The following is a 20,338-nucleotide window of genomic DNA, read 5'->3' as shown; positions in this document are numbered from 1 at the left end:
GCAAACAAGCAGGGCTGGGGAGGGCGCAGGGTGCTGGCTGGTGAGGGCTGAAATCGTAAATGGGCTCATGGGATGGGCCTCGGACCTTGTGGAGGACAGCGGAGCTGAGACTGGAGGGAAGCGGGGGTTGGGTGTGGGCTCTGCAGGGCCCCAGGAGGGAGCCCGGGAGCTGCTGCTTCTTACTGCTTCTCTTCTGCCATGTGGGTCCCACGAGGCTGCTCGGAACCCCAAGGCGATCCTCAGAGCTCTGCATACACCCGCACCATCCTCTACTCTCAGGGACTCTTCCCGAATCCCCTCCCTCTTCTTGGACCAAGAAGCTCCTTCCCTCTGAGGCTGATGCCTCACTGCCCGGCGCTCTAGGGACCCTCCCCTCTGCTTGTTCAGCGACGTCACTGGGTAAATCTCCCCCCTCTTAGAACATGCGATGTGCAACTCTCCTTGACTCCTACCGCCACCCAGAAGGAAACGCCAGCCAAGGTGTCTGTCTGCCCACCTCGGCGTTCCCAGCGCAGGGAATTCACCCCTCACCCCACAGCTACCTGGCCCCTCCACTCCCCCACCTCCATGCTTGCCAAGGTCGCTGATGGTCAGCGCCAATGCCGGCACAGCTCACCATCCCAGCCTGGGGCTCTTTCTTGCCTGGACTTGGTGACCCTCCCCATCTCCTTTTCCATAAAATTCTCCATCTCGGGCTCATTTCTGAACCTCCCCGCCACCTGGCTGTCTTGTCCACTTTAAATGCTGATGTCGCCCCCCCCACAGTTGCCACCCCTGCCCTTTCGCATCCCCTTCTGTCCACACACGCTCATGAGGTGGTACCATTTCCTCCCTTTGTTTCGACAGTGATCCGTAAGTTGACGATTCCTAAATCTCTCTCCAGCCTATGTGTGCTTCCTCACCTCCAGAACCTTCTTCCCCTCCTATTTTCCCAACCTCAGTGATGAAGACCAGTACCCAGCAACCTGATTAGAAAAGAGATGTTTCCCGACTCCTCCCACTTCCTCATCCTCCCCAGTGCTCTGCTGTACCACGGTCCTGTTCAGTCTCCTCCTGAGGACGTCTCAACACACTCCTCCTGTCCACTCCTCCTGCCCCATCGGGGCTCCTTCCCTCCTCCTCTCCTTCCCACCCTGGGACAGAAGCACTGACAATGTTCTCTGGGGAGTGGGGACCGCAGGAGGAGTGCTTTGTACACGGAAGATAGTTAATTAACTTTCGTACACTGATTACTCTTGATGTTATGCAAAATGGTTATGACTTCGTAAGTTTGAGAAGAGGGAGACCTGGGGCAGCATCTCCAAAGGCAATTGGGTGAACTCTGAAAGGATGAGTGAATGAACAAATGCCCCCAGAATTCTCTAGAGCTCTGAGGTAGGTAGAGACACAAATACTCTTTCATTTAATGGGCATAAATGAAAGACATACTGTTGGCCAGCAACTGAGGATTTGAAATGAACATGACACAGATCTTGCCATGGGACAGCCTGGTAAGGTCGCAGAGGTAATGTGGCAATGAATGAAGTGGTCATGAAACCTGGCTGAGGGTTGGTGTCCAGTGGAGATGGAGGTACAGTGGAAAGAGGGTGAGTTTGGGAAGCACATGACCACTTCCTCACTCTCCCCTCAGCCTACTCTGATCAGTCCGGCCTTCCACTAACCCCACTGAAATGGCCCTTACCAAGGGCACCCAGGACCTACATCCTGTCAGGTCCAGGGGTCAGATCTCTGCACTCAACTCACACCACTTCCAATGACATTGTACACTTGACCTCGGCTTCCTTTCAGAAAAACGTTCTTTCTTGGCTTTCTGTGACATCATAGTTTCCTGGTTTTCCTCCAAATCCATATATATAGCTCTGAACTCTCTCTTGAACTCCCAACTCATCTACTCAGCTGCCAATCTAAGATATATCCCAAATCTGGGCATTTCTCACCATTACCATGTCTTTAACCTTCATTTAACATGGCAGCTTGCTCCCCGGACCTCGCAATGGACCTCAGTCTGGTCTCTACCTCCTTTGTTACCCTTCCATAGTCAATCTTCCATAGAGCTGCCAGAATGCTCTTTAAAGAGATGAATCAGCCTAGTTGATTTGCAATGTCGTATCTGTATGGTAAAACTATTTTAAAAAATAATAATAAAGTGAATTTTCCTGATTACTAAAAAAGAAAGAAAAAAAAAGATGAATCAGTACGATCATTCTCTAACTTAAAACTTTCTGATAACTGCCCCCTGCAAGTAGAATAAGTCACTCTTCTGATGACCTAACAGGTCCCTGCAACACATCTGCCTTCCTCCCTACTGCTTCCTCCATCATCCACTGGGTTTCCCAGCAACTGGCCTTCTGTGTCCCCCAAACCAGCGCTGCCTCAGCCCTTTGCACTGGCCCCTCGCCTCACTCGCCCCACAGCTGGCCCTTCTCATCACTGAGAACCGGAAACCACCTCCCTGAACTCCGTACAAAAGTGCTTTCCCCCATTGCATCACTTCCTCTCCCGTTACACTTTCTTCAGAGCACTCTTCAAGATCTGAAACTCTTACTTTCTCTGCTTACGCATCCCTGTCTGTGTCCTCTCCCGAGAAGAGAAACTCCATGAGCCAGGAGCCTTATCTGTTCGGGTTACAACTTTCCCCCAGCCTGGAGGAGAGCCCTCAATGAGCATGTGTTGCCTGCTTGCACGAATCAACTCGGGACCGCTCCTGCCCCGACCACTGGGTGTGGATGTGATGGGACAAGGGGCCAATCTCTCCACCATCCAGCAGGTCCGGTGTCCAGACCCCACCATCATTGCAGGGGCACACGATAAAACGTTCCTTTTAATTTAAAATCAGAAGAAAAAATAAATATGATAATAATGGATGTATAAGAATGAATCCAGTCTACATTCATCTTTTACCTGCACGGTCAGAAAATACTTTTACTGTTCTGGGGGGACAAGTCAACCCCGCCAATCCCTGGCTTCCTCTGCACTGAGAATGATAACCCCACGCATCAGGGCCGGGGGACACTTAGACAAGGCGCCGTGTGTGCGTGACCACTCTGAGGGCCAGGTGGCTACAGCGCTGGCGTGGAGGGGTCCCAGCGTGGTTCCCAGGGGTTGGGTACTGTCTCCTTCACCTAGAAGTCCTCTCATAACTGCAGGGCTGGTCACCCTGTGCCCATTCAAAGCCTAAAGAGAAGGCAGCCCCAGCTGGTTAGGCAACCTGCCTGAACTGCGTGGCTAACGCAAGGAATTGTGACCCACTTTTCTAATTCCAGGTCCTGGGCTCTCCAGAGAGCCTCACGATGCCTGGGGTTGGGATCCTCGAACCACCCCACCCCAAAGGGCTGGGGAATTCGGTGCAGCAGCCCCTCTCCGCAGGAAATCCATGTACTTCCCTGGGACTCCTGTACCGTCCTCTGCTATAATCTGTCACCAAAGGCTTGATTTTCCCAGGCTGGAGCTCGTGCCAGCGCCTGGGGCTGCCAGGTGCCACTTTCCAATTCTTAGGCGGGCTGCCCTCCCCCTCCCTACTCTCCGCAGGGCCCCCATCCCACCTGCTCCTGGATGAGGCCAACTCCTGGCCAAGCTCAGGGGCACCTCAGCGGCAGCGATTCTGATTTTTCTCGCCTTCCTTGGAGATGCCTGTGCTTTGGAGGAGAAGGCAGAGCATCGCCTCTTGGAACAAATCTGCTTTTGATCATGCAAATTAATGCCCGGTTAATGTAGGCAGACTGTCAGTTTCACCAGTTAGGGAGAGAGAGAGAGAGAGAGAGAGAAAGAGAGAGAGAGAAGAGAGGGAAAAATCCCCACCATGGCAACTGATGAAGAATTTCAACAGAAAGCTGCTACTTCAGAAAATAAGATCGTCCTCTGTGAACAGAGCCTTTCCAGGTGTCTCAGGCAGCGCTGATGTTCCGCGGGTATGTGGTTAACTTTGCTGGTATCATTAAGACTCCTTGGGTGGGCCATAGATGGCTTGGGGTGGTAAGTGGGTGAGGGTGTTCACGTGGAATCTCTGGAAGCCCTACCCAACCTCTTTGGGCTGCGGGAATTTAGTGGGTCTCCGCTGATGTGATGGACGCGTGAGTCCGGGGGCTCACTTGGGGTGGGAGGGACATCTGCCCCTCCTGTGGCTTCCCCCAGGGAGCTGGGTGGTGTGTGTTTGTGGGCTGGGCTCCGGATGGTACTGATGCAGGGTGGCATGAGGAGAAAGCGTGTGTGTGCGTCTGCCAGGATTTGGAAAATTGGCTCAGGTCAGGCGAGGTGATTTAGTGATTGTGCGTCCTCTGTATTCCTGCTTTCTCGGGATTCTTCTCTGGATTGGGGACAATAGCTTTGGATACTGACCATAGTAGTACAGTTAAAGAATTAAAGGAAAAACTAATATTTATCGAGCACATGGTATTTTCCAGACATTGCTGCATGTATGATTTCCTTCAATATCTTTATGAGGATATGTACTAATAATCTCCCGATTTTACAGATAGGGAAACTGAGGCTCAGGCTCTGGAGAACTCAAATACCCCTGATTACAATCCATGGACACCCAGGGCACTCTCCCCGCTCCGTTGACAGACAGCTGGGGGAACAGGGTCCTGGTCAGTTCCTTCGTCACTGGGTCACTACTGCTGGCAGTGCCACTGCAGGTCCAGTGACGTCCCCCTTCCCTAACTGCCCTGAGGTCCTACAGTAGGACGACCATCTCTCCAAATAGTGTGTATCAAACTGCATTTTAGTTACTTACTTCTGCCCATTTTCTATTTCGTTACTTGACTGAGCTCCCCGAGGGCAGGGTTTAATTTGTATTGATGCCCCCAGACACCTAGCACGGCATCTGGCACGCAGTAAGTGACCTTGTGAAGTATCCCCATGACAAATGAATAGGTCTCTGTGTTGGGAAAACCTACTTGAGACCCTGTTCTAGGCGGATGTGGACATTTTCTACAGCTGCAGGTATGTTCTGCTTCTCAGCACAGACAGGGTGGGAAGGGCCCGGCCCATGTGGATGGACAGAGGACTCGGGAAAGGAATCGCTGGGATGGAGGCCCTCAGGGATGTGCCATCCTGGGTTTCTCCTCGGCTAACAGCAGCTGGACTCAGGGGCTATGAAGCCTTCCAGGTGGAAATGGAGAAACCCACAACCCAACGCTGAATACAGGTCACGAGCAGGCTGAGGAAGGGAAGGCAACCCGGAGGGCACGAGTGAGCAGAATGTTTGGAAATAAAAGAGGAACTTCAATACCACCTCCAGAGGGCAGCTGGTAGCTTGGTTCCCACTTGGGTGTCCACGCTACTCCATGGCATTTCTGTGTTGGGCATGATTCTGAGGATTATTCCTCTGGGCTATGATCTGGCTGTAGGGTGGTGTAGGTGGTGCTAGTGCATTTCCATCCCTGTCCTAAGTTTAGCACACAAAGCACCCCCAGTTGGAGCCAGAGGACCTTCAGTGGAGACTTGGCTTTGCAAATGACTAGCTAGTAGACCTTGGGACAATCATTAAACCTCTCAAAACTTATTTCTCCCTCCATACAACGGTGTTAAATGTTGGTTCGTGGGTATGGAGCTCATAGCATTATGGCTGAGATAAAAGAAGAATGTGGGTGCAACTGCAAAGCCCTTTGCACCGAGGGGCCCTGACTCTAGCTGGGTTTGTGCTCACCCAGCATATGCTGTCATTGCTGGACGACAAGCTCGTGGAGGGAAGGCCTGGCTTTTCCCAGAGGGCTGGGATGGCAAAAGGGTGCCTTTGGCGTTGAATTCTGCCTTCTCTCTGAACTGGTTTCCCATCTGAGTGTTAGTGATAAGAATCCCTGATCCATAGGGTCATTTGGGAATAAATGATCTCCTTGAAGACTCCTAGGTCAGATGCATAATTTCATTCTTTCCACTGAATAAAGATTCACTGAGCACTTACTGTGTGCCAGCCACTTTTGTAGGCACCACAGATATAGCAGAAAGCAAAATAGATAAAGTCTCAGAGCTCCTGGGGCTCACATTCCAGAGGAGGAAGAAACAGAGTAGACGAATATAGAACATGTCAAGGGGAACAGGTGCTGAGGGCGGGGGCAGGATAAAGGGGAGAGAGGGTGCTGGGGTGTGGATGCCTTTTCCACCAGAGTGGTCCAGGATGAAGGAAGTGAGGGAATGAGGTACCTGGGCAAGAACATTCTAGAAGGGGGAACAGAAAGCGCCAAGACCCTAAGGTGGGAGTGTGCACGGCAGATTTGAGGAGCACCACAGGGACCGGTTAGGCTGAAGCACAGTCAGCGGGAGGAGGCGGGCAGCAGGAACGAGGTCAGAGGACAAACAGTGGCCACGTCAGATAGTGGGCGTTAAGGACTGTGGCTTTTCCTCTGCATGAGCTGAGGCCACTGGACGGCTTTAAGAAGAGGAGTGACGTGATCTGACTTACACGTAAAGGGATTACTCCAGCCCCTGTGGTTCTCATAGAGCAAAGGGGGCAAAGCCAGAAGCAGGGAGATGGTTGGGGGCCATTGCAAAGCTCCCGGAGAAAGATGATGGCAAGCATCAGGGTGGTGGCAGAAGAGGTGGGAGAGGGGGTTGGAAACATCTTGAAGATAGACATGCTGATGGAATGCTGGTAGGCAGAGAGAGAGGTTTGGAGTCTGGGTTGCTGTTTATTGAGATGGTGAAGACAGCAGGGGCATAAGCTGGTTGGGGGTGGGGACATAAGTGGAATCAGCAGTTCATTTTTGCTGTGTTAAGACTGAGAAGCGATCAGACATCTAAGTGAAGACGTCAAGTAGACCCTGCGCTAACCCAGTCTAGAGTTCAAGGGAAAAGCCCAGGTGGGAGGTACAGAGTGGGGCTAGAGGTACACGTTCAGGAGATGCCGGCATGTAATGGCACTGCAAGTGTCATTGGCCTCAAACCCGACTGTTACTGCACCCCTGCTTCTCCCAACTGTCCACAGCAGTCAGCACCTAGGTGGGTTCCCAGCGGGATGCAGGCTCACAAGAACCACACAACGACTGCACTAGCGCCTGTTCAAAGGAGAATAAATGGAGAAGGGAAGTCAGACAGGAATAGTCAGCCTGTTCCCTATTCTGGTGCCTGGACTTGAGGGCACGCTCTCCCACCCATCTCCTTCCTGGTGCAGGCAGTGAGCTCTGTCAGCAGACACGATCTTTCTTTGCAAGCGGACCAAGGAAACGTCTCCTTGAAAGCCTCAGAGGGAAACTCAATGCATTGTTGAGGAGGGCTTCCAGTCCTCTGGATGCAGGTTCCCTGCTGGAGGGGGTTCAGAAATTCAGGGCAGAGGTGGGAAACTCCCAAGATGCTGCTGGGAGAGGACCAGGAAACACCAAGGCAGCCGCAGACAATCCTCTTACAATGGGTTGGCATCACCCGAAAATATAAACTTGAGCTGCCCTATGGTCAACCCCAGCACCAAGACTGCCAGTAACAGCTCCCCTCCCCCCAGCCCCGACGGATGGCTCTTCCACTGGGGGTGGGAGGAGTATAGGAACGTGCTGCTGGGGCCTGCTTCTAGGACGATTCCCCAGGCTCCCGGGAATGGAGTTCTCTCTCTCTAAGGTCGGAGATGGCTGGGATGCATTTCCAGCGCATGGTCCAAAGAACCAGAGCTGTGAGGATATAGCATCTTCTGCACAAAGATTTCCACATCCTCCCCTGACGGGCAGTGTGGAATGAGGTGTTGCATGGAAGAGGGTCCAGGGCCGATGGCCATGTCCTTCCATGCTGCCCATGCTGTAGGGCGTCGTCTCTCTCGGGCAGCACGCAGAGAGTGCAGCACAAATGTAAGGACGTTCGTTTCTTTCTCTTGCTTTATAATTCTTTGTTTCTGTGAATCTTTTATAACGCTTAGTATAAGAGTACTCGTGTATATAATTTATACTCAAATGACTGTGCTTACTATTTTCTAACTGATGACGGGCTTGATCAAAGTAGTGGGAATTTGAAGACCCACTACTTTAGAGAAGAAAAGCCCAGGGCTAGTGGTGGAGAGTGGCATTGTTTCAGTGTTTCCTGAGTGTTAGTCTGGTTCAATAATCAAGTTGCAGCCCCTTGAAGTAAAGGGCTGAGTCATATATGGGCGCTCGGCAGAAAAATGTAGAGATGGATCAGGGGCAGAAGTTCCTTCTCCATGGCTGTGAGTCAACGGGATGGAAGCTGTTAGTGACCTAAGCTCTGCTCTATGCCACCCCCCAATACACACACACACAACGCAACACAATGCTCTCTATTTATACGTATACATATATATGCACACATATATGCCTATGTGATGTATTCTTACGTATATTAGTAATGTTAGTAATATTAAATTCATAGTATTCTTTTTCACATTGCCACACCTCCTGGGATAGCCCATGTTAATTGCTTGCTGTGTCTCTTTCTGCAGCACTATCCTTTCACACAGAAATACATACAATTATACACATTTACATTTTACAGATATACACAGGTTGGTTGTTTTTTAAATCTATGAATGCTACCTTAATTTCACACTCCTCTGCATTCTGATTTTTTTTTGTTTTCCATTTAACAACATATCACAGGCATCCTCAAGCCAGGAGAGATGTATCTGGTTCATTCTTTTCACCGCCTGCATCATATTCAATAGTTCATCATATTCAATAGTGTGTATCTTCATCTAGTCAACCATTTCCCTGTTCGTAGACATCTGAGTTGCTTTCAATGTTTTTGCCACAGTAATCAATGCTGTGATTAATACCCTTGTATATATATCTCATGTCAAAGTGGTGCTTTTATCGCTGTGAGATAGATTCCCCTAAGTGAGGTAGATTACCCAAGGGAACAGCATAATCCAAAGGATGCGAGACCCCATTTGGTTGCATTAATGATTCTTTTTTTGTTGTTATTCATTCCAACGAAACTGCCTTATATTCAATAGAGCCAGACAGAGCCCTAGGCTGAGTTGGGTCCTCACCTTGTGTCATGTGCTGGGGCCACCATCCCAGGCTGATGACCTAGAGGACCCATCAGGAGCAGCTTGACAAGGAGGGGTGGGCGGGCCAGGGGGGAGCGTGCTCGCCCTCTTCCTGGGTGGCTGCATCCTGTGAGGAGTGATGGCCTCTCTGGTCTGAGAGGAAGTGTCTGCTCAGGCAGATAAATGACCTCCCAAGTCCCTCGCACTTTGCTGCGTCTCCACACGAAGCTGCTCTTGCCCTGGGCCTGGTCCACACTTTCCTGGGATGGCTGGGAAGCTCGGGAGCTTGGAAGGCTAGTGTTTGGGTTTCCCTGCCGGGACTCTCTTCATCCCCACGCCTCTTCTTCTCCCAGCCTCCGTGGGACAAGCATCTTTCATGGAGCAGCGGTACCCACGGCCTGGAGCCCTGAAGCTGCAGAGCTCCTGGGGCAGCCCTGCTGGCAGTTTCCCACGGTGATTCCTTCGCAGCTGTAATCTGTGGATGTGTCTGTGTTGCTCACAACTCGGCAGGTGTCTTATTTCTGAATCCCACCCACCACTACCACCTCCCAAACTTCTTATAGAGCCTTTGCACATGTAGTTTTTCAGTGATTGTTTTGAAAATAAGCAAGTAAGTCGATGACTCTTGACCAAGGTCAGACTTAGGTCCAGAGTCACTGGGCCGCACCCCGCAGGGGCCCCTGAGGCCTCCTCCCACCTACCTTCACGGCCTTGGCTCTGCTGATGATCCCGTCGTCCTGAGAACTCCCGATGAGGAGATCCACCTTGACCCGCGGAGCTCTCTGCAGTGCTCTGGCTGGAGCTTCTTGGAGGTACTGGCCACTGACCACAGGGCCCCAGTAGTGGAAAGGGCCACTCACAGCCAGAAGCTGCATCAGGTGCAAAGGGGTGTCATGATTTATATGGACTTTGTCCTTTATAAAAATGGTACCAGAATAATCGTTGCATTGCTTCACTTAATCGGGTCTTAACCATAATGAACACCAGCGCTGCTTATTTACCCAAAGCTCTACTGGGAAATAAGAGTAACGTGGCCAGACAACAGCCAGGCGGGACACCAGGCGACAGCGCCGGGAAGGGGGGTCTTGCTCTGAGCAGTGGTCGGTCCCTAGGGGAGCATCCCAGAGCCTCCTGCCAAAGTGACAACAGATCCACAGGGAGGAACGGGTAAGCCTGAGCCTGTGGTTGAGCGAGTGAAGCAAGAGATATTGATCGAGGAGGAGGTGGTGGCCAAAGGCAGGATATGACAGGGGAATTCATCAGCTGTAGCCACCATCCAATTAGCCCACATTTGGAGGAGCTGAGGATAAGACCTGCGCCGCGTCTGCAAGTCCAGGCTCATTGCCGAAGGGATTAAAGTGTCAGCTCAGATGGCAAGTTATTCCTGCTAGAGTCCCCTTTGTTAATATCAGGGCCAGCCAGAGAGACTGGGGGCTATGAGCAGGGTCTTTATAGGCTGGAGAAGGAAGTGCACAACTGTCCTGCCTAAGGGGGCATGTTGGCCTCGCTCCACTGCAGCCGTGACCATAGTGCTCAGTGCATGTCGCTGTGGCTTGACGGGGTGCCACCAGGGTACCAGCAAGACCCTTTACCTATGTCACTTCATTTTCTTTTCCTCCTCTATAAGGTTCCCATCATTATCCCCATCGTACAGATAAAATCTGATGAGCAGAGAGATCTGCCGACCCTCAGGACCTGTGCTTGGTCCATCACATCCTGTGGCCTATGCACGGCACAGGGGCTCTGGAAATATGCACTCAGTTCCAGCTGGTCACCAGCCTACTGCGTGGCCTTGGGTGGGTCTTGTCTCCTTTCTGGCCTGGTTTCCATTTGTAAAAGATCAGAGGGTGTCCCTCCCAACTCGCGCACAAGTGCCCACCTTGGTCTGGGCGTCATTGAGGACTCGGGCAGGCTCCCGGCGGAGGCAGGACACCATTTCTTGGATGGACGAGGTGGGGCAGCCAACCTCCTTCGCCAAAGCAGCTGCCTGCTGCCGAGCCTTCTCCGGACTGATGACAGCGGCGGGGGAGAGCACGGAGCCGCCCTGGAAGACAAAGCAGACTCAGGGCCCAAAGTCTAGATCATCTCCCATCCTTTGCTCAGCCCAGAGACCTCAGGGCCTCATCAGGGCTCTGCATCCTTCTTCTAGGTACGGGAGTCCCAGGACCCTTCCCGGGATACCCACAGGCATCTAGGAAGTCAGAGCTGATCAATATTATATCAACATGCTGTGAGCTCTTGAGTGAGTCTCCCTAGGCCTCAGTTTCTCACCTGTAAAGTGAGAGCAGTGGACCGAGTGATCTTCAGTCTTGGCTATGAACTAAAGTTGTATATTGAGGCAAAGAGTTGATGGTGGTTGAACAGGGACAAATATCAGAACTGTCCCCTGAGAAGAGGACTCTGCAAAAGTGGATACATCCCACCAGCACCTCCTGGGGGCTCCTTAAAGAGCAAGCTTTCCTGGCTCAGTTAAGCTAGAGTTGGACTTTAAAATAGATGCCCACTCAAAGGTGATGGAAACACAGTCATTGTGAAAGTAAAATGTATCAGCAAAGTCATTGTAAGTCTCCGTACAAATTTCAGGTCTCTGGGAGCATTTCCTCTCTAAGAATGCAGGTGATGGTTACTGGGTTCTGGGACATGGCTCTCCGGGCCTGGACTGTTGGTGGAACTGGGTCTTCTGCCAGGGGTGGAAGAGGTGAGCTGAGTGGGGTCTTGACCAGGGTAGGACCCCGGGGCCCATCCTCTGTGGGTCACCCCTTCCCTCCAGCTCAGACGCGGGCTACTGCCCACCATGGAATCAGGGACGGTCTGGGACTGGACTGCTGGTACCGCTACCATTACTCGTGATGCTGCCACTAATAATAGTAACAGAACGGCCATCGACTGGGGACTTAGACTATCTCGAGAGCTTCCGCCTTTTTATCTCATTGGATCCTCATTAGAGATGTGTACGTTAGCGGCTGTTGCTGTCTCCATTTTATAAATACAGAAAGAAAGAAATAGGGAAATTAAGTAGCTTGGCCAAAAATCTTATCAGAGGTGGAAACAGCCTGTGGCTTCAGACAGCTGGGCTCCAGAGTCTGCTGTGCTCCAGGGCCTTGGGCAGGGAAAGTTCTAGATCTATGACCAGCCTCTGTCATGAGGGGCAGCTGGGCTGGAGAGTATTGGTCATGGGGCACTTACTGCTACCTGCCAGGTGGTCCCCCTCCCAAGAACCTTTTCTGCTTTGTCTCATGTAATCGTCACAACCAGAATACAAGGTAGGTACAGCTGTCATCCCCGCCCTGTCGACAAGCAAACTAAGCCTCCAAGAGGAAAGGGAGAATCCTCACTTATCAAGTCCCTAATATACACCAGGAGCTGGGAGCTTGGCAACCACAGTTTACAAGTACTTCACATGTATTAACTCAATAAATCCTCTCCGCAACCCTGGGAGGTAAATATTATTTATGCCCTTATCTTAGAGAGGAGGAAAGTAAAGCACAGAGAGGTTCAGTATCCCGTCCAACGTCGCACAGCTGGTGAGTGGCAGGGCCAGGACCCCAGTCTCAGCAGCCCACTCCTGGGCTGTGCTCTCAGCCCCACGTGATGCCATGTGTGTTTTCACATCCAGAACAAGAAGGTGTGTCCAGGAGCTGAACTGCCCCCCTTGCTCCAATGTAAAGAGAACACTGAGCTGGCTGACTCTATGGTATTGTTTCCATTTTAGGCCCTACCCTGAGCTAAAAATACCAGCAACACAGAGCTCGGTTTCCTCATACGTGAAATGGGTTTACCAGCAGGTGCGGCTCTCTCTGGGTCTTTGAGAGGGTCGTTGAGGTAATGCAGAGGAAGCACTCTGGAAACTGTAAAGTGCGGTGCCCATGCTCCCCTGGGTCGTTGTGTTCCTACCCACTGCGTAAAAGAGACAACAGACAGAGGTCTAGAGGGGGGGACACCGACCCTCCTGAAAGCCTGCTGGACGAGTTTCCTGAAATAGGGAGTACATTCCAGCGCTGCCCCCGGGAGGTCCCAGGGGTCTTCATGCTTCAGGTCAGGACTGAGGGTCACGGGCAAAGCACGGGCACCGCAATGACAATAGGCTGCCCTGAGGGTAGACAGAGAGCTGAGGGCAGTACTGGGCCAGGCAGCTGCCCAGAGGGCAGGCAGCCCTCTGCCTGGGGCCTGGGGCCTGGGGCTGGGCCTGCCCACACGGAACGTCGAGGCTCCAAATCCCAGAAGCTAAATGCAGCGAAAGTAGAAGCTCTGTGCTCCAGACCCGGCCCCAAGTCTGCAGGCTGACTTCACACGTTCCTCAGCACCTTTCCTCCTGGGCACCCTGACACAGAAGTATCGATCCACGTGGTCCCTCTGGGGCGGCTGAGATGCCTAAGAATCACAAGAGCCAACCTCGATGGAGCGTTTCTGTGCGTCCTCAGTATCCGACAGATATTAATTTACTTACGCCTCACTACCATCCCATGGGGCAGGTGGAATTAGCACCCTATTTTGTAGAGGAGGGGGTTTCAGGCACAGAGAGGCTCTGTGGACCTCCAGCCAAGGGCTCTTGCTCTGAGCTTCAGCGTCTACAAACCAGGGCGAGTCCTAAGCAGTGATAAAAGTAATATGCCAGCCAATACCAGCCAGCCTGGAGCTCAGCAATGGTGTCAGCAAGTGAAGGTCATGATGGTTGAACCCTGACGTGGAGTCCCTGTGCCCGTGGGATTATCCTTCCAACACTGAGAATGTCAGCCTTTCTGAGAACCACTGGATGTGCTCAGTCTGAAGGGAAAACACATGCACACACACACAGACACACACACACACACACACACACACACTAATACACACTCACGATATTCAAGGTTAAAGCCCCATGTTCTAAATGGCGCTTTGAGCTGACGAAGTGCAGAAGGATGAGGTGGGCCTCTGAGCCTGCTCTGCCCACAGAGAGGCTGCGAGGAGGTGCGGACTTCAGGATGGGGCCCTCTAATGCGTTCTACGTTTTCTACAGATGTCAAAAGCCAGAGTCCCTGATACGGTGAGGAAGTGGTTAAAGGCGTGGGTTACACTGACATTGCAAGAGAGAACTCAGAGAACTTTCCTGTCTTCAAGGACTTTGTTTTAATCGATCTTTCTGAAGGAAACCACATTCTTCATGGAAAATCAGTGGTTAAACAAGCCAACGGCCAGCTCAGCCCTCACTTTGAAGCACTTGGTTGAAGACGGAGAACTGGGGGTGGCAGGAGGGTGTGGTGCGCAGAGTCGTGCAAAGAGCGGGGCCTTTGGGGGCAGAAGGACCAGGTTCAAACCCCGGCCCTGATGCTCGCTGATGTAGTGACCTTGGGCAAGTGAGTGACACCTGGGGCCTCGGTTTCCTCATCTGTGAATGGGGACGACGAACCTACTCCACAGGTCATGGTGAAGATGCCCAGAGGAGGTGGCTGCGTCTTCCCCACGGCGGGAGGTGAGGTCCCTACTGCTGTGAGCGCCACGGGGCTCAGGGGACCGGGGACCGGCAGCAGGGTCTCTCCAGCCTGCCTGTCACGCCAGCCGTCCATCCCCAGCCCTGGGCCCGCGCTTTATCTAAATCTGATCTAGCTATCGAGTGGCAATGAATTTCCGCTTGCTGTTTTTCTTAACTTTAAAAATAGTGCAGGGCAAAACCACAATTGCTGACCACTGCTTTTTCTTTCTGGAACCTCTGAACACAGGAAGGTGTCTTGACCTCAGCCAGCCACTACGGTCACCTGAGAGTCAGGGCATGACCCTGGCCAACCACGGGCACAGAGCACGTGCTCATAGACAGAAAGACACACTCACAGTACAGCCATGCACACATACAGTCACGCACAGACACACACACACACATTGCAGACACACACAGACTCACACACAAAAACACACACTCTCACACAGAGACACAGATAGAAAGACACACACAGATACACTCAGCCACACACAGACACACCAGACTTTTCTTGAAATGGACACCTCCGTGAGCCATTCACAGGTCTTCCCCAGAAAGCACCAAGGAGGGAGGAGTTTCTGTAACAAACACGCCGTCCCAGGGGGGCCTGGTGGCCCTCTCTTAGGGGGACAGGTGAGTCCAAGGAAGTGGCTCTGGGTGGCAGGTGAGCCCTCCAGGAGGTGCCCGTTCCTTCTCATCTCCTTCCTCGAGTCCGTCACCTTCTGCCACCCGTCCCCCCTGCAATGGATCCCTCACCCGTGAGCGGGCCAGTGATGTTACCTAATGGGGAAAGAGGGGGTGGGTGGGAAGCTGGGCGCCCGCCGGGGGCACAGTGTGGAATCAAGGAGTTAATTCACGCCGAGCCCTTGCGAAGGTGCCCTGCATGTAGATGTAACAATGATGGCAATAATTCTCATTTAAATAGCACTCACCATGTGCCACACACTCTAGGAGGCTGTGCACATAGAGGCTGGTTTACACCCTAGAACAACCCTACAAGGTGGGGACAGGGTTATCGCAGCCTTACAGGTGATGAAACTCAGGGCAGAGATCAGGCTCCTTGCCCCAAGTCTCACAGCTGGGGAGCGAGGGCACCGGGATTTGAACCCAGGCAGTTGGCTCCTTAGCAGCATGTTCTAACCTTGTGAGCCCTCAGTCTTATGCCTCTGGTCACCGGTCCCTTTCCATCCCTTGTGAATGTGAGGCCAAAGCAAAGTGGAAGGTCATGGCTCCGGGCCCGGGCAGACCAGGGTTTCGACCCCAGCTCCACCCATTGCCATCTTGCCAAGTCCCTTTGTCATTCTGAGCTTCCAGCTCCTGATCTGAAAAATGGGGATATTTTGGTGAACACTCATGGGGCTGGTACGCAGAGTGAGCGAGATGATGGATGCAAACTACCTAACGTGGAATCATCACTTGATGAAGTTAGTTATGATCATCGTGATGAATGCTGTTACCCAGGTATTTTACTCCTACAAGTTGACGTACTATCATTTGATATTATCATTATCAAAGTCACTTACTTAAACGTGTGGTTACAAACCTAGTGACAGGTAGCGAGTCCCCTGCAACCTCTGTCTTGGATTTCTGCTCACATGCACTTCCTACTTTTTGAAAATACGGACTATATCCATAGGACACACATGTTAGTGGCCTCAGGATGAGTCTGTCTATCATCAGCGTCAAGAGAGAGCCAGGAATTCTCATGCTTTCAAAGTTCAGAGCGGGGAGAGCTTTCTGAGCATGAGGGGGGTCCAGAGGAAACTGCACAGAAGTAGGACTTGAGTGGGCTTTGATGGGAGGAAATGATTAGAGAAAAGGAAAGAGGCCAGGTGGCCACTCTTGGGGGGAATAGGCGGGGATGGCAGGTGAACTCAGGGGTCTGATTACCCAAGGGAGCCGTAGGGGGTAGCAGCTCGTTGCAAGTAACCCAGCATCCCCAGAACAGGACTTAGAACTCAGAAAAATATGTACTGAATGAATGAGCCAGTGGCTGTGTAAGTGGATGGGTAGATGGATGGATGGGTGGATGGATGGACCAATTAATTCTCCTGGGTGAAGAGAGGCATGGGCATATAGAGGTAGTGAGGAACAAAAGGGAGAGGGCTTTAAATCCAGCCTAAGCAAGAGGTGCAATTAGAAGGTAGTAAACCCCAAGATACAGGACAGGTATCTCACAGGCCGTGAGGAGTCAGTAAAGGCTTCTGAACAGGTGTTAGAGAAGGTATTTTAGGAATGTCCTTGAGTCATTTGTCTTTGCATCTCGGTGCTGAAAGTAGTCATAGCTTTCAATAGCCTCTCCGCCAATGAGACTCGAAGCTTCCTGAAGATGAACTTCTGATGGCAGAGGTTGGGATGGTTATTCCTTTACCCCCGGAGCCTAGCACAAAGCTTGGCATACGGCAGACCTTCGCTAAACATTGGTGAGCAGGAACTCAAAGGAATGGCTGGATGGTGGATTGACCGCCGAGTGGGACGAATGGGAGAGGTGCTGTCTGAGGCAGGAAGTTCAGCAGAGGCTCGTGTGGCCAGAGGAGAAAGGGGTGAGGCGTGATCCAGAGCATCACTGCCACTGCCCTGCATAGGACCCTCTCCTAGGAACGGGCCCAAACCTGGAAGGTTGAGACCAGAATGTTGTAGACTAGCCAGACTGGGGGACACCATCGAGGCGGACAACTCAGAGAGAATTCTGCAAACTAAAGCAAGAGATAGACTTTTTAAAAAACCTTCTGTACATCCAAGTTAATATTAGTATTCTCTTAAATCTTTTCTACACCGAAATCGTCTTATTTTCTTGATCCCTAAAAGCATGAGTTTTAGTCTAATTTGTAACACTTCGAGTTTGGCAAAATTTCAGTCAAAGGGATGATAATTAACACAACTTTCATCTTGAAACCCTAGTCCGAGGGCATAAGAGCACGCTTCCCCCTTCCTCTTCTTCTTAGGAATCAGCAGTTCTTGTTTTCAGTTGGTGAAAGCCCAGGGAATTGGGATGAGGAAAAAAAGCTGTATCTTAGCCCTTGTTAATGTCCTTCGAATATCAGACGAGGTGTTGCCCTTGCCTCGAAGCACCTTAACACCAAGTACAGGGATGAATCGTAGCCTAGGGGAGCGCGTGAAAGGCAAGGCTGGAAAGAGGCTCCGTGAGTACTTCCCGTCTTACAGAAGTGTGTGTGTACGAAATACATCACCTCTCTAAGCCTCAGTGCTCTCCACTATCCAGCCTCACAGCCTTGTTGCAAGAGGTGTACAAAGCGCGCTGTGTGAGGAACTCAGCACGGGGCCTGGTGCAGAGCACACGCTCACCCCTGGCTTCCGTTCCTTCTCTTCCCCTTAGTTCTGTGGGTCCTCCCAATAGGACAACAGCTTGCCAGCCCTTTGGTGACTAATTCTACCTTGTCATTCTCTTTAAACCTTTGAAAGCAACTTCCAGTGTGGAAAAGTGGGGTAGCGCTTCATAAATTGCAGCTGATGGCAGGAGTCAGAACCTGCAGGAAAGACAAACAGCCTGGTCCCTCTGAGGAGCAGGGAACAGAGCAGGAGGTACGGCTTCACGGCCGGGTCTGCTTCCTCCCGGCCCTGGGACGCCTGCTAAGCCCTCCACAGCCTCTCTCCACCTCCGTCTCTCCATCTTTACATAACTTGCATTAAAACATTTTTTAAAAATCTTCTGGCCACACCACGCAGCATGTGGGATCTTAGTTCCCCAGCCAGGGCCTGAGCCCCCTGCATTGGAAGCACGGAGTCTTAACCACTGGACCACCAGGGAACTCCTGCTCCATCTTTATATAACTTTTAAAGGGAAGTGGAAGGGAGTTAAATGTTTACAACGTACCTTCTAAGAGCCAGTCACTCACGCACATTTTCTCATGTGGTCCCAGCAACAGCCCCGTGTGGACCATCATCCCCACCTTATAGATGGAGGCTCAGAGTGGGCACGCACTTTGTTCAAGGTCTTGGGACTAAAAGCAGCAGAGCCAGGGTTATAAAGCTTGCACTGTCTCTCCCCTACACTGTCCTACCTATGGCTGGAAACAACGAGAACTCAGCCCATCACACCCTTATTTTCCACGCCACTCGGGGTGGCTTATGGGTGATGACCCGTAAACAAAATCTTTGCGAGGGTGGCCAGGACAGAGAGAGGAAAGGCGGGGAGAGTCTGGCTTCTCCTGTGTCTGGAGTGCTGAATGGGGAAGAGTCACACAGGACGGCTTGCAAAGGCCCCTTGTCATGCCCTCGTTATGTCTGCAGCCTGGAAAAGCCAAACAGACCAGAACCCACCCTTGGTCACTTTGATGTGCATTTACAACTGTCCCACACCCTGCTTTATACAGAGCGCTCACTCCATCTCATTTCAGTACGCTCACCCACTGATGAAGTAGGAAGAACCAATAGTATTTAAAAAGAAAATACATTACTTGTTTAACCACTCTTTTGTACGTTCCCTACTTCATTCCAAAAAGATATTGGGGTATACTCAGGAAAGGGTGTCAGAGAAGTTTAGCAAGCTACTGGTACCAAGTGAAGGAGGTTAAGAAGCCAGATTTCCTGAACCCCAAGATGCTGTGGCTTTCCCATGATGCCATGCTGCCTTGATGGAGGGCAGGGGTCCTGTGAAATTCACGCCATCTCCCCACTGCCTATCACTCCACCAGGCTCTCTGCATAGCCCAACTTTGCCAATTCCCAGAGTCCCCTATTAATTCCAGGAGAGGGAATGATGGGTGAGTTTTATGGGCTTTTTACACTTTTCAGAATATTCTAACTTTTCTCCAATGAATTTATATTACTTTTAATTAGAAAGAATTTTAATTACATTTAAAAGATCAGTTCCATACTAAAACATAACCTGACTCTTGTCAAGAGGAAAGCAGCCATAGTCACTGATCAGTGGATGAGTGGCAAGGCCAAGACCATGGAAGAACACTTGGCAGGGGAAATAAGAGGAAGACACCCGAGGGCAGGAGAGGCCGTCCTGACCGAGAGGAGTGGTCCCAAGAACAAGCCTTGCGTCATCGCATCACAGGTCTGCCTAAATGGCAATCTTCTTCACACCCTGGAAAAAAGCTAACGTGCATTGTCCTACAGCCATCGGTGTCACCTGTTTAGTTAAAGGCAGAATGACAACCTTTGCAATCTTTAAAGCAAAAACAGCGGCACAAAAGTCTATGGTAGAAAATACAGGCGAACAAAACAAAGAAATTTAAAATTACTTACTGTCCTCTCAATCATGACTGCTAAATACTGTTATCCTCCTAGCATGTATCTTCCGTGTGTGTGTGTGTGTTATAAGTAGGAAACAGGTTAAATCATATTGATTTTGAACTTGTCTTTTTTTATCTCACAGTCCATTGTGAATACCAGTCTGTGCTGATACCTAGCCATTTAGGAGATTTTCTAAAGCCATCGTGCATCAGGTATTTAGGCTGTTAGGGAGAGAGTCATGGAGAGGTTAGGAGCAGCTGCAGGTCACACTTGGATGCAAAGCCCTGCTCTGCTTTGTACTTTTTGATTTGGACTCTTCCTTCATCTGTAAGAAGGAGTGTAATGATGCTGAGAGTTTCCCTAGAGGACTGCTGTAGTGAAAAATAAGATGATTTTCCTATAACAACAGGGTGCATTACACATGTGAGTATTCAGTAAACGATAGCTTGTTTCTAGTTTTATGATGTTTTAGACAACACTGAAATGCACATCCTTGTAGCTAAATCTATTCACATAGCCATCATGATTTTCATATACAAAAGAATTACTAGGTCAAAAGGTATACATATGTTTTTCCTGCGAGATAATGAAAATGTATTGAATGAGCAGTTTACATAATATTTTAATCGTTTCCCAATAGATACCATGTGAAAACCTTTATTAAATGGAAATATTTTTGTATTGTATATGTATGATAAACATTTAGATAGTATTTTAAACCATGTTTCTCGGTCTCTATAGCTAACTTTTTAAAAATGG

At 50.8% G+C, this 20,338-nt stretch overlaps 2 protein-coding genes across 7 annotated transcripts in view; one reads left to right on the top strand and one right to left on the bottom strand.

The window, feature by feature from the left end:
• Positions 1 to 20,338, bottom strand: part of TG (thyroglobulin) — a 249,366-nt gene that overhangs the window by 24,769 nt on the left and 204,259 nt on the right. For all 5 annotated transcript variants that reach the window (XR_007472514.1, XM_049700310.1, XM_049700307.1 and 2 more), the window contains 2 exons: positions 10,803 to 10,967; positions 9,625 to 9,792 (listed from right to left, as the gene is read on the bottom strand). Coding sequence is in view for 4 of the 5 variants with exons in the window: in XM_049700310.1 (XP_049556267.1) it covers positions 9,625 to 9,792; positions 10,803 to 10,967 (333 nt within the window). In the remaining variant the exon portion in view is untranslated. The remainder of the gene's footprint in view (positions 1 to 9,624; positions 9,793 to 10,802; positions 10,968 to 20,338) is intronic.
• Positions 3,534 to 20,338, top strand: part of SLA (Src like adaptor) — a 62,918-nt gene continuing 46,113 nt past the window's right edge. Inside the window, exon 1 of one of the 2 annotated variants that reach the window (XM_012531438.3) lies at positions 3,534 to 3,908. The gene's annotated coding sequence lies outside the window, so the exon portion shown is untranslated. The remainder of the gene's footprint in view (positions 3,909 to 20,338) is intronic. The other variant, XM_033419762.2, reaches the window with a different exon arrangement.

Source organism: Orcinus orca, chromosome 17 (assembly GCF_937001465.1).
Source record: "Orcinus orca chromosome 17, mOrcOrc1.1, whole genome shotgun sequence".
In the NCBI taxonomy this organism is placed as follows: domain Eukaryota; kingdom Metazoa; phylum Chordata; class Mammalia; order Artiodactyla; family Delphinidae; genus Orcinus; species Orcinus orca.
Note: the sequence above shows the minus strand (reverse complement) of the source record. Positions and strands in the feature narration are given on the sequence as shown.